This window comes from Geospiza fortis, unplaced genomic scaffold, assembly GCF_000277835.1.
Source record: "Geospiza fortis unplaced genomic scaffold, GeoFor_1.0 scaffold75, whole genome shotgun sequence".
NCBI lineage: Eukaryota > Metazoa > Chordata > Aves > Passeriformes > Thraupidae > Geospiza > Geospiza fortis.
Genome location: NW_005054360.1, coordinates 2,715,687 through 2,729,169, shown reverse-complemented (window position 1 = coordinate 2,729,169; position 13,483 = coordinate 2,715,687). Strand labels below are relative to the sequence as shown.

The window sequence follows — 13,483 nt, the reverse complement described above, 5'->3', positions numbered from 1 at the left end:
AGTACTTGACAGTCTCAGTAGTTGTACTGCTCTGGCACCTTCCAGAGTAAGTGTGAGCTGCATGCTGTACATCAGGGATTCCAGGCTGAAACCTTCATCTGCTGCTGCAGCAGCAGCATATGGCTTCTAAATAGCTGTCCCACTAACCTAGTTACATCCTCAAAAGCAACCAGAAGTTTGATCCAAATGCCACTGGTAACACTGACCTGCCATCCCAATTAAAGCTATGGCATATACTGAGATTTTATGATTGAAGTACAAAACCTACTTGTACACCTGCCAGCTAGGTGCTGCTGTTCACTTTTCTTCTCTTTCTCTACTTCCAGGAGAGCTTCCTTCCCTGGACTCTGATGTAAAAGGTCCATTTTACAGCCATGTCCTTCTCTCCTGCTTTCATAGCACAGTGTGTCTTCTACACCATTTCCTCCATCCCTCTGCAGGACCTTAGAAACAACATGGCAGGGAGCCAGGTGTGCTCCAGGTGTGGGCACTGACTGAAAAGAAGCTCACAAAGATGTGCCTATGCACCTGTGGCAGGTGGGTTCCTGCGCAGCTGAGCCAATGAAACAGCTGGTTCCTGGGGCAAGGGTCCATTCCCAGCTCCTGACCTCCTCTCTGTGCCATTGTGGATCAGTCCAGCAAGCACAAATGTGGACACCTAAGGCAGCTTAGATTGGAAGAGAGAGGGAATGTGACCTGCCTTCTTGCTTAACTGTTAATTGTATCCCCTTACTCAGCCTTGTGCAAGTGTGCCCTAAGAACACAGACCACAGCCACAGCCTTGCATGGAAGCAACACCACCGGTCCACTCATCTCTGCAGTGTCCCCCTCTTCTCTCTCCTCCAGACTGCTCCTCCAAGGATGTATAATTAATCCACCCACTTCAGCCACGTGATTTACAGACAGGTAAGTGTTCCAGGCTGGTTCCCACTGGATGTCTGTACTCTGTCCATGCCATGCAAGGAAAAATGGGCATTAAAATGGGCATTGCAATGGCAGGAAGCTCTGGGCACAGTGTGACTTTCCCTTTAGCAATGTCAGCTAGAAAATTTAACATTACTTTAGAGGCAGTTGGTGTTTTCAATGCTTGATCAGAGCATCTGCTCTATGCAAAAACTTGGTCCTGTGAGAGGACCAATAATCACTTTTCCTGAGAAAGGATAAATGTAGATTCAAGCCATGAAAGTTACTGCAACTAGCCATCTTCACTGGGCTAGAAAAACTCAACCTTACCTTAATGCTCTCTTCCTTAGGAGCAGTCGTGAAGGCTTAAATCTGATTGAGTTTCCTTTGGCAAAATCTGTGAAATGAAAAAAAAAAAAAACCACATCAGTTTGAGATCCTGTAATGAATGGGGAACTTTTGGTACACTAGGTTATAGTTTCCAAGTATAACCTTTTTCCCCTGCAAAAGACTGTGCAGAGGCCTTCTCTCTAAGCAAAGGAGCACCAGCTGTCCAAGATGGAGAAAAACCTAAGCTTTGCAAAAATGAGTACAGATAGTAGACACATCAAGAGCATCAACATTTTATGGAACTGCCATGTTCTATTCCCAATATTTGTGGTGTAGCAATACAGCCTGAGGTGGTCATTTAAACTCACTGTTTCCCAGCTTACAAAATGGGCAATGGACATGTTTATGAAGCACTCTGCAAATGAGAAATGCTGCAAGCAGCAAGAGCCTTTTTGGCTGCAGCCTGGCAATACCATAAAAACTGCATATTCACTGCAGAAGCCAAGAGATGTCCAGATGAGGATCTGTTGCAACAGTATTACACCATCCATGACAGAAATGTTTCTGAAGATTGTCTACTGTTTGGAAGCTCCCTTTTTTTTTCTGAATAGCCTTACAACATGCATTTCACAGAAGAACTCATGTTTACACTGGGAGCAAAATTGCAGCCTTATGCTAAAAAAGCATGTAATACAAAGCCTCTGGGTTCCCAAAACTGTATGAACCATAACAAACAATGGGCAATCTCCCCACCCTCTCCTAGATTCAACCTTTTCATTTCTGAAATTAAGTGCATCACCAGAAGGTCTAAACGATGACCAGTGGCAAGAAGGAACAGCGTTCCAAGCACCCTCTCCCTCCATTCAGTGAGGATGCAACCAAGACACCCCAGAGCTCTGCCAGCCAGGGAGCAGCTCCTGGTCTGGGACTGCTGTGCAAAACCACATGGAGCTACTGACAACTTACTCCCAATGAAAAATTGCCTTCCATCCCCATCTGTCTTAAATCTACTACCCAAGACCCTGCATTATAAACAGTTGGTCACTGACACAGCAATCATTTTATTTTTCAAAACCAGACCCAGACTTTAGAACACAGTCCAGACTTTAGAACAATTCAGTTGCAGCTACACTCCTATTATTCTACTTCAGAGCTGAGATTTAACTATTTCAAGGAAGACCTAACTGCAAAATTTTTTTTTTTTGCTTATGCACAGTATTTTAAGTCTGGGTAGAATGTCTCTTATTTTTGCAGAAAGGGTTTAATGAAACTTATTATAGGTGACAATATGGGTCTTAATTTAGAGAAGGTACATTTTGTCTAAGCATTTCAAAACTTCTTATCCTCTTCCATTTCCTTCTGCCACCCCTACAGGTATAAAGATTGAAAAAACTTTTAAAAAGTAACAGAAGAAAAGATGATTTTAACGACTTGAAAGAGAAGCTTAAAATGTGCAAAAAGGCATTTTCTAGGCATCTGCTGCAAGTCAGTGCAGATTTCAAGCAGCTTTGATAATAGCAGTCTTCAACTGTAATAGGCAACTTTTCCTGTTTTTGTTAACATTCATTTTCTCTTTCCATTAAGTGAAGAATAAAGCACATAGATTACACAAAAACATCTTGTTAGATCAAAACAGAATATTGTAAGAAAAACAGTGTGAATGGTGTATAAATCATTATATTTCACACTACAGCATTAAAAAGAATACTCTGAGCCATATGGATCCTCTAAAAAGGCAAGATTTACATTACTTTGAGAGGACTATGCACTAACTTCCAAAGCCCAGCTCAGTATCAGCTTAGCTAATCAGAACCAGGCATATCTCAAATTTATAGCTGTTCTAACAGGATGCAACCCATCCTAGAATTATTGGCACTGGAACAGCTGTCCACCATGAAAACCACAAGCAGACCACAGAGAAATTCTGCCTAGCCCAGCCAAAACTGGGGAGGGAATATGAGAAGGGAAGAAAGGAGCCTGCATTGCTTTCTTGGGAGCAGAGAGGGAGAAGGGCTGCTAGGAGGGGCACATCAGCCAGTTTGGCTCTTGCACCCCTTAAAGACATTCAGCAACATTCATACACACCACATCTTTAATGCCTCAAAATCATCTTAAAACTCTGCTGCATTTCACAGGGGTGAGTCCTGATCTTCCCCCACAGCCCAAACACAGAAAAACTTAGCAGACAATAAAATTCCATTACAGAGTTTTGATATTTTATGTATTTCCTCCTGTTCAAATTAAACACCATGTGGGGGGGATTAAAGTCCAATAAAACTTACTTACCACAATATGGAAGTCTTAAATACAAACACAGGAGGAAAAGTAAACAACTCTGCATCAAAAGACAATAAATATGCCCACAAAAGAAACATCAGTTTAGCAGAGTCTTATTCAATGGTTAATTTAAAGATAAAAAAACCACCCTCACTGTACTCTATAGACAGAAGAAAAATATTTACAACAGCATTTTGTTCTGCTTTTTACTGAAGAATTCTAAACATGTTCATAATCATATTATAGCAATTTAAAATATTTTCATTCAAAAATAAGAGTATTTTTACTGAAGTGTAAATCAGACTTGCTCACAAGTTTAACCATTTGTTCAGTCGAGTTCCCTCTCTCTTAGGCACAACCTACCCGATAAAACCACTATCCATAATTTACTATGTAGGAAATTTAAAATGAACAATCTAAAAAGAAAAAGTAGCTATAACCTTCCAGCACTACTCAGTATATTTAAAGGCCCTAAGTCGGTGGCATGCTAAGCTAATTAAAAGATCCATCTAATCGGATCTTTCAAAAGTGTCCTTTAGGAAATAACAAAATAGCCTGGGTGACTAACTGCATACTGATTGCTAAAGTACCTAATGCAGCTGCAGGAGAGCCAGTCAAACAATATTTACACATGCAGACATACATATGAGAGATTAAACACACACACAAACTGCATTTTCTTTTATCTGCTTGGAACTCTTACCTTGCTCCTCAGAGTATTTAACATTTCCCAAATAGCTGGAGATCCAAGGATTTCTGAACATGGTTGCACAAACAAAGGATTCGGCAAAGAGAAACTACAATAGCAGCTAATTCTGAAGCAGGCACAGCCCTTAGGCCTGTCTTAGCAATATCGTGTAGAGATTTTTCATAGCACAGGACTGGAGCTGTCAGGCTCTGCGTCCCAGGGAGTACAGTAAATGCATAGCAATAGGCTGCAAGCCGGAGCAGCTCAAGCCAGTAATCAGATTACGAACAGAAATTAGGCACATGAATGCTAAAACAGATTGGGCAGTGGTGATTGGGAGATTTATAATATTACCTCTTCAAAGATCCAGCCAAATTGCACATTATATTCCTGCAGAACGAATGCAGAACCCCTGAATCCTCATATTAAGAAACCAACCAAACAAAAAAACCCCAACAACAACAGAAAAAATGTCAAAAAGAGGAATAATTCCTTCATATCTCTAATCAGGATAAACTGCAGTGCTTATTTAAGAAAAACAGCACCCAGGCTGCCAAAAAATGGACTCTGATAATCATAGCATTATGCTTAAATGTTTTGCCTAACTATTAGTTGGAACATTTAAAACAGACAAGATTTATGGATAACATATGAGCAAAATTACTGGTGGGGGTAGGGATTTAAGAACAGACACCACAGCTCCAAATATTTTAATTTGAGACAGAAGGTGAAAAATTTCACTAAAGTACTGTCTAGCTACCTTTTTTTTTTATTAAACAGATTTGGTGGATTTTGGATTGAAGAGTTGGAACCCTTTTAGCTAATTTTGAAAGTCTGGAAATATTTGTTTGCAATGGTGCAATAACCCTGGCTTAGTAGCTCACACTGAACTACCTGATGGTCTAACACAGACACAAAGAAGCATTAAATGTGTGATTGAAACAGGTCCATGCACTTAACCCCATCCAAACAAATAGGGAAGTCTATCAGCTTCCCTCCAACAGACCTCTTCCCTCCCAAAAGATTTTAGCTGCTATCAGTATCAGGCTGAGAGAGCTGGGGTGGTTCAGCATGGAAGAGGTTCCAGGGAGACCTTAGGGCACCTTGCAGTGCCTAAAGGTGGCTACAAGAGAGCAGGAGAGGGACTTCACAAGGACCTGTAGATAGGACAAGGGATAATGGCTTTAAACTGAAGAGGGGTAAGTTTGGATATTAGGAAGAAGTTCTTTATTGTGGGGGTGGTGAGGCCCCTGGAACAGGTTGTCCAGAGAAGCTGTGAATTGCCCCATCCCTGGAAGTGTTGAGGGCCATGCTGGATGGGGCTTTGAGCAACCTGGGCTGGTGAAAATTGTCCCTGGCAGGGAGGCTGGAAAGAGATGATCTTTAAGATCCCTTCCATTCCAAACCATTCTATGATTCTATGTGTAGAAAACTCTCCACAGGACTGGGGTTGTCAGGACCATGAAAAGGCAGACTAGAAACACAAGACTGAAGTTCTTGACTATTCTTACCTGTTTTTGTGATGCCTGGTACAACAGAACCCTGATCTATGCTGGGAACTTTAATGTACAGACAAGATACGAACAATGATGCTGTAAAAGACTGCAAAACCACAAGTGAAAAACATACTCTATCAAAAACCTATTAATGGCTGTTGGCTCATCATGAAGTTGTATTTAGCCTATCTAGGTCATCAAAACACTGTTCTTCATGCTAACAAGTTATTGCAATGGATAGAAGAACATGCATTCCATCTTGTCTAATGCACCTGATATTTGTTTCAATCTATTTACTTTTAAAAACATAAATCATGTTGGAGTCAACCTAATCAAAGCACCTTTTCTTAGCTGATCTTTCAACAGTCCAGAGCTCCCTGGAACAAGAGTCACCCAACACAAGGAATATGGCCTTGAAGCCTCTGACTCATCAAGTAACCTTCTCTGTTCAGAAATATTTGATGGTACACACCACATTTTTTTTCTTTGCCTGTAACCTTACCACCTCTCATGTTTAACCACTCCCAGCACTACCAACAGAACACAAACCAACACTGCTGTGCACTCCTGACCAGCTGTGAAGGGCTCCTTGTACTTGAGCCTAATATATACAAAAAATGTAATCTGCTGGCACTAGTCCAAACCTGCAATTAACATGAAAATCTGGTGCTTTATGGCCTAGGCATAAGTGCAGGTGTGCTTAAAACACAAAAATAAGATGAGGCAGAACTTCCTAAGGAGCTGCTGGTAACAATTCATGGGGAAATTCTGGACCAGGATATGTGTTGGTATAGCAACAAGAGACACTCTGCCCCCAGAAAAAACCTTCTTTCTCAACCCTGCCTGTCTGAAGACTGTTCACCTGATCTTGTGAATAGAGGCTTTATCACATGAAGCATTTTTAACCACCTGTAACTCATCTGGTCCACAGTAAGGGAAATTTCTGATAAAGCTCAGGTGAACACCACTCGTTTGATAAATATTGTGTCTGCAATCTTTAGCAAGGTTGAAGGAGCAGTTAGACCTGACAGCTGAGCTGATGCAATAGCTCAAGGCTGCCAATAAAGACAGTCCTAGCCATCATTCCTCCTGCTGCAGCACCTCTGCTAGGTCCTGCTCCCCTAGCGACCCAGCCTGACAGCTACAGTGGTAGCAAAATATTCCCTTTCATTTTTGCTGGGCATTTTTCAGGAGGTGCCAGAACAAAGAAAAAGGCACAGGATCTTATGATCAGGAAAGAGATCAACTCTTCTGGTTAACAGAGGAGGTGAGCTCAAATGTCACCCCATCTGGCAATGTCCCCTACAACAGAGAGGAGGGGTATGGTTGTTTTTGTGGAGGGCAGGGTCAGGCTCCCCCATTGCTCTGCTATACATCATCCTCAACATTTTGTCCTGGTGAATGAGGTGCAGAAGGGAAAGCACAGAGAGCTGCAGAAAGACAGGAAAACTCTGGAATGCCTTTCACAATTGTGCAATTTTTAAACAGGCTCTTGCTTGTGCTGCTCAGATGCTGCCTACAGTACACAGTAAGAAGCCAGTCTCTCCAATTGGTCTGGCTACCACCTGGGAAGAAATATCTGTGATAGGCTTTGGTGCAAATAGGGCTCCTTTTCCTACTATATACAGCTGGCAGGTTAAGAATCATGGGGCTACCTCATGGGTCCAAAGAGAGGTATTATAGGGGAAAGTAAAATATTCCATTTAAAAAAGAATCTCTATTAAGCTCTTCACAAAAGTACCTAGAGTCTGGTTTCAAGATCTCTTCATGTTTGATTGGAAAGTGATCACCAGCCATTGCTCTGTGCACAGGACCTACAATTTAACATTCCTGGCACTGCTGTTGATACTGAAGCTGTGCTGCTGTGCAGAATCTGCAATCCCAGAGTTCATTCAGTGTTGATTCAAGATGAGGGGTATGTGCCAACACTGCTTCCAATATTAAAACTCTGAGATGTTGGAGCCTTTGGGTATTACTGCAATGCTATGCACTTCACACAGATCATTTGGAATACTGAACTGTAGATAAGTGACCACTTCTGTCCCTCCTTTCCACCAAAAAGGTATCACCTGTCACAAGAGGAGTCTCTGTGCTGGCCCTTAACCAGCTTTGGAAGTGGAGGAAAACAGGGTGCAAAATCATTAAGTCAGCAGAGTCAACCAAGGGTATCAAGAAAAGAAGTCTTGGATTTAGCATTTTGCTGCTTGTTTGAAAACAGCAGGTTTAAGAGCAAATCTCTCCCGGAGGAAAAGAAGTTAATCTCCAAATACTCGATGAAGAAAGGAGGAAGAGCAGTTTGTCCTTCAAAAATGACCCAGTCTCCAGGACCTACAAGTGTGCTCAGCCAAACTGTGTTATCAAGGCCATGCTACAGATCGGTAGTACTGTTCTTGTCCCCCTCTGCCATCATTAATTCTTCAGCATTAGCAGCTTCCAACATAAGCAAACACAGACAGAACAACAGTTCAGCCTTCAGACAGGGGGGCAGCCCAGTGGGAAGCTAAGTTTGCAGTCATCTGGGCTTAGAGCTTGAGGTTAAGCATGTATACATTTCAAATCTGAGACCGCTCATGAAAGACCAGCTGGCAGTTAAATATTGTTCTGAAGCTTCCCACAGGAAGAGAAGGAAAATATCTTCTTTTTGTCTGGCAAAACTAATAGCTCTAATCAAAGCTGGCGTTTAAACGACTTGAAAAACATTTCCCAACTTCCAGCCCCAAAGCACTGAGGAGTTATGAACCAGGTCCCACCAAGATCAGGCCTTTTTTCCTCTTGAATTTTGATCACTTATGAATTTATATTTAGAAGTGTTTAGAAGTGATAAAGAGAGGCAGATACTTTGTAGTGACTTGCAGTTATCATAAAAGCAAAAATCAAAGAAGCCCATGACAGCTGTTTGAAGAAAACCTAAAAATAAAATAAAATTTTAAAGAAATCAACAACGCAGAGGAAAGAAAACCCACAGTGAGTGCATGAAACTTTCTGCAAATGTGCTAGTTAGGTAAACAGGAATCTGAGCCACACAGAAAACTGAGATGTATAAATGATGATCTTGTATAAATGTAATGATGAAGTCATGTTTTCATCCACTCTTCAAGGGTAGAGATCTAAACGCGCTCGTGAATTTTATTCAACTGCTCTTCTGGCCAAAGTGAGCATCCTTGGATTAGCTAGTCAAAATGAGCTGTGCCAAGATCTGAGATGCTGTGGATGATTGCAGGAATGAAGGTCAGAACACTGGGCTAAATCAGATCACTCTTTTCCATCAGTCCATCTGACCTCCCCTCCCAGGCTGCAGGCTTCTTGCCTACCCCACGCCACCCTGTCAGTTTTTGGTATGTAGATATATCTTTCCAAAGGAAAGTGGCAAGGCACTCCCTTTTCTTATTTCCCCTTCCTCCCAGCCTCCAGCAATCTCTGCCAAGTTGCTCAAGAAGTCAGCCCAAAGCTGAAAGACAGGTCAAGAATCTCCCAGAAGATAATTTCAGTAGTACAATCACTTAAAAGCTCAAGTCACGTCCCAGCAGCCCACCTTGCAATCACAGTACATATTCTGGGTTGGCAATGCCAGTCAGGTTTGTCTTCTCCATCCAAATCCCATGTATGTGGGGAAGTGGTATTTTCTCATTTCTTAAATTGAGGCCATTTTTATGAACTTTAAAAATAGGATAAAGTTTCCTGACATGGTGTCATCGCTCCAGCAGAAAGCAAATATAATCCTCTCCAAATAATCATCCTGGTGAAACGATTTATGTTTGGCCAGTGATTGTGTTTTGGACAAGTCTTCAGTTTAACTTCAGCACTGCATTGCTTGTGTAGTGTTCTTTAAAACAGCTCATATGCAAAGAGATGAAAAAAGCTGATTAGAAAGATTTATAAAGGGGACTGAGGTTTGTAGTACAAAATGTGTTGAAAGAACATGGATGGTCTTTTTGTACTGACTATTTAGTAATGTGCTCTGGGAAAAGGGAGAACAACAGGTATTTTTGTACCCACACTAGAAATCCCCTTCCCATCTCCAGATTACCATTTCAGATTTCACTCCACTATTAATATCAGCAATTAATTACCCCTAAAAGGAGATTTTGGTATCTTTCAGTTTTGGAACACATTTCAGAATAAGGAACATCCCTACCTCTCATATCACTGTTCACAAAACTGCACGACAAGACTGTAGCACAATTAAAAGCTGTCCAAGGTTTTCCTCTTTAGGAGTAGGATCAGACTAGAGGAGCTCCTTCAAGGAAGTTCAAAGGCCAGATGCCCTTTTCTCATGTGGTAATCAGATATATCAGTGGGGCACATTATCTGAATTCAGTCACACCTATCTGTCTCTGGGCCCAAAGCCCAGAGAGAAGATGTCACGTGTGGACACAGCCATTTCTGCAGTGAGCAAATGGCTGGAAAGTAGGATAAGGCAGGAACTCCTCTCCCAGCAATACAGACAATCTCAATCAAACAGCTCAAGGACTTTGAGGAGACATGGTGTTTTACCCAGTAAAACAGTACTGGAGAGTGTTTCACAGCACAGCTCTCTCTGTGGAGCAGCTGCAGCTCAGACTGTGAAGGCACAGGGTTGGTCACAGCTCTGTGGACATCCTTCACTGGAGTTGTGAAGCCTCAGCTTCTTTGCTGTTGCGTTGAACGAGAGCTTTGCTGCTGAGTTGGCCCTGGCTTAAACTCTTGTTGGGAGACTGTTAAACTTGTGTCCCTCTAAAACAAGCAGCCAAGGTTTCCAGGATGGGTTTCCCCATCCTCTGACACTTCTAGCCTCTGCAACCAGTACGAGGCTGTCTCCTTGCCTGGAGCAGCAAGTGGCCCCATGCAGTTAGGTGACACAAAAAGCCCTGCCACACTACTGAGTTTTCTCCTGGCTGCTCTTGAACACCTCTGCACGCGTGTAAAACCCAATAAGGGAGAAGAGAGAGGCACGCATACCCCAAGGAAGAATTTATAACAAAGTTCTTTGTCTCTTCATGACAGTCATCTAAGGAAAACACCAATTTTGTTTACCACTGCAATGTGACATTTCACAGGCCACATCCTATCCCTGCATACTTACCCTGAAATATAATTTTTCAAGCCTCAGGCAGACAGCAGCCTTGCAGACAAGAAACCCAATACCCCAGCTCCCATCCTGTTTATGGCATGTTGCAATGCTTTCTCAGAAAATTAAATATTTATTAAAAGAAATAAAGCAAAATATATACTTTATTCAAGAGCTGATGGTCAAGGTAGGACAGCTCGACTGCCAGTACTGTCATTGCACTATGAAAAAGGCACATGTACCAGGCTTAATTTGCAACCAGCATGGCTAAGCAAAAATTAAAGAGAAAAAAAGCTAACCCAGTGATGCTGCAGTTCTGGAGTCTGTTCTCTAGAGAGCAGGTTTAAATTCATGGCAGCTATGGTGTTTTTCCCTTTATTGCCCTTATTCACTCCCAAGGCCCCTGCAAAAATCACCAACATTCTTGGTGCTCAGGGGGGTACCAGGAAGTTAATCACAAGTCAGAACTGAAGAGCCTTCCCAGAGCTGCCTGGGAAAGTTTGCACAGCATCTGCTTGTCTAAATCTATGGAGATTACACTAAAGGAAAAACGTAAATACTTTTTTAAAGGCTTCTTCCACGTGAAAGTCAGATTTTATGAGGTGGGTATGAAGAAACCTAGCTTAGTCCCGGTCTGTACACAGACCGTGGGTCCCAATATACTCTTTCTTCTGGGAGTGAGATAATTGTTTTAGCCAGTAAAAATCAGTTTTCCAATAAAGGGCATAAAACTGCATAATAAGAGAGGAGAAAAAAGTCCCAAAGTCATTAAAAAAAAAAAAAAAAAAGTTCCTCTTAGTCCGGTACTCCTCTGAAAACAGGCAGTGCAAGGAATGAAGACATACTTCCCAGCAAAGGCCCACAGAGTGTTTCAGTATATGGACTGACAGCATGAACTGCCTTCCTAAGGCTATAAAACCGTGCCAGGAACAGAACTACAGCCACCAACATTTACACAAAAGGATTTCACTTTTCAAAGCCACCTCAGGCACGATCGTTGCTATTTGCAGGCAGGGTGCAGTGGCGGTGGCAGGCTTGGGCACAGCAGCTCGCTGGCAGCACCGCGGTTCTGGGTCGCATCTCCCGGGGTCTGCGCCGGATCCGTTCTGGGCTGCGCGGCTCATCCAGCATGTTCCGTCCCCAGACACGGCTCTGCTGCTTGCCTAATAAGGCCAGGCGTGAGTTGACTGGCTGGCTTAGAGGTCAGCCAGTGTTTACCTTGCGAGCCAGCAGCAGCTGGAGCCTCCCAGCCCTCCTGCGCTCCATCCCCGCGCTGGCACGGCCGCGGCAGCCGGGGCACATCGGCACTGCCGCTCACAGCTGAGGGGGACACGCTGTGGTTTCACCACACAGCATCAAACTGCAGGGAGTGCAGGCACAGTTTCCACCACAGCACATTGCAGGACCACTGGACTGAAAAAATAATCAGGTTTCTCACTGCATGAATTGCTCGAAAGTAGGGCAGCGGTGTAGGTGTATGAACAGCCACCTTCACCGCTCCAAGGCGGCAGACAGGTACTTGTCAAACACCAGAACCAAGGGAACTAGATGAAAGCAAGGCAGAAATACTCATTTGAGCACTACTATTTAATTATGTATTACTCTTGATCAGTTATGGTGAGATTCACTGCAATTCAGACAGATGGCTTCAAAAGTAATGATTTACCCTCCACAAAAATAGCTATCTGGCCAAATTAAAAAACCCTTCTTCTGCTGCTTCCCTTGTGTTTCAGTCTATTTTTCCCTTTACAGCACTCCTAAGGCAGCTTCAAGATGCCACATTTGGATACTGTCCTACCCATTTTCCCAGCACAGTGTGAGGAAAGCCAGGAGACAGCTCTGTGGTTAGAGCTGGCAGGCAGAGGAGAGCGGCACAGGTCACCTCCTACCACGGCACTGCCACGAGACCCCTGCGAGGGGACACACACAGTGGCTTCTCCCTTCAGCTCAGTACAGACAATGCATTTCCATCCTTCATCAAAAACCACCTTGTAAAGTTTAAATACCTACCTAGTACTATCAGATGGAATCATGTTTTTATCACATGGTTCAGCTAGAAAATTGTCTTGAGCATAGGGAGTAAAACTAAACTAAAAACTAAAAATTATGATTAGTTTTTAAAAACTTAACTATGATTATCACCCTACTGAAACTAAACTATGAAAAACTAAACTATGATTATCACCCTACTGAAGTAACCAAACTATCACAGTTATGTCCTGCTCCTCCTGTGAACCTGGGGTCCACACAATTATAATTAAAAGGGATAAAATATATGGCCCATTCACTCTTAAAACAGTAATTTTTTTAAAAAACTGCTGATAGTTTGTAAGCTTAGCCATTATCATTTTGGGCTGAAGCTGTGCCCAGGTGCACACACAGATCTTGGCTCAGAATTGCTGACTTTCACCTCAGACTGTTCTCACCCAAAATATGTTTCACTTATACAAAGAAATGGGGCACATACATTCAAAAAAGGGCCAGTCAGACATGATTACACAAAGGTAAGTCCTAAAATAAGCCAACTCACTTTGTGTCCAATTTGCTTAGATCAGCAGCACAATATGCTCTTATGAATATCAATAATGAATGCTGGAGGAGACTAAACAACACACAAGGAATGAGAAGAACTGCTGTGTGAGCATTAGACCTTTTAGGAGTTTTAGGAAGCAGTCAAGATAGCTCTGAACTATAAATTCAGTCACATTTCACAGACTTTCAGGCTGGGATGAGAGAAAATCT

General features: G+C 42.6%; 1 protein-coding gene across 22 annotated transcripts in view; it reads right to left on the bottom strand.

The window, feature by feature from the left end:
* SVIL (supervillin) overlaps positions 1 to 13,483 on the bottom strand; it is a 114,482-nt gene that overhangs the window by 63,308 nt on the left and 37,691 nt on the right. For 21 of the 22 annotated variants that reach the window (XR_004082056.1, XM_031059356.1, XM_031059360.1 and 18 more), the window contains one exon: positions 1,234 to 1,300. Coding sequence is in view for 15 of the 22 variants with exons in the window: in XM_031059348.1 (XP_030915208.1) it covers positions 1,234 to 1,300 (67 nt within the window). In the remaining 7 variants the exon portion in view is untranslated. Of the gene's footprint in view, positions 1 to 1,233; positions 1,301 to 4,213; positions 4,394 to 13,483 lie in introns of those variants that run through there. The other variant, XM_031059349.1, reaches the window with a different exon arrangement.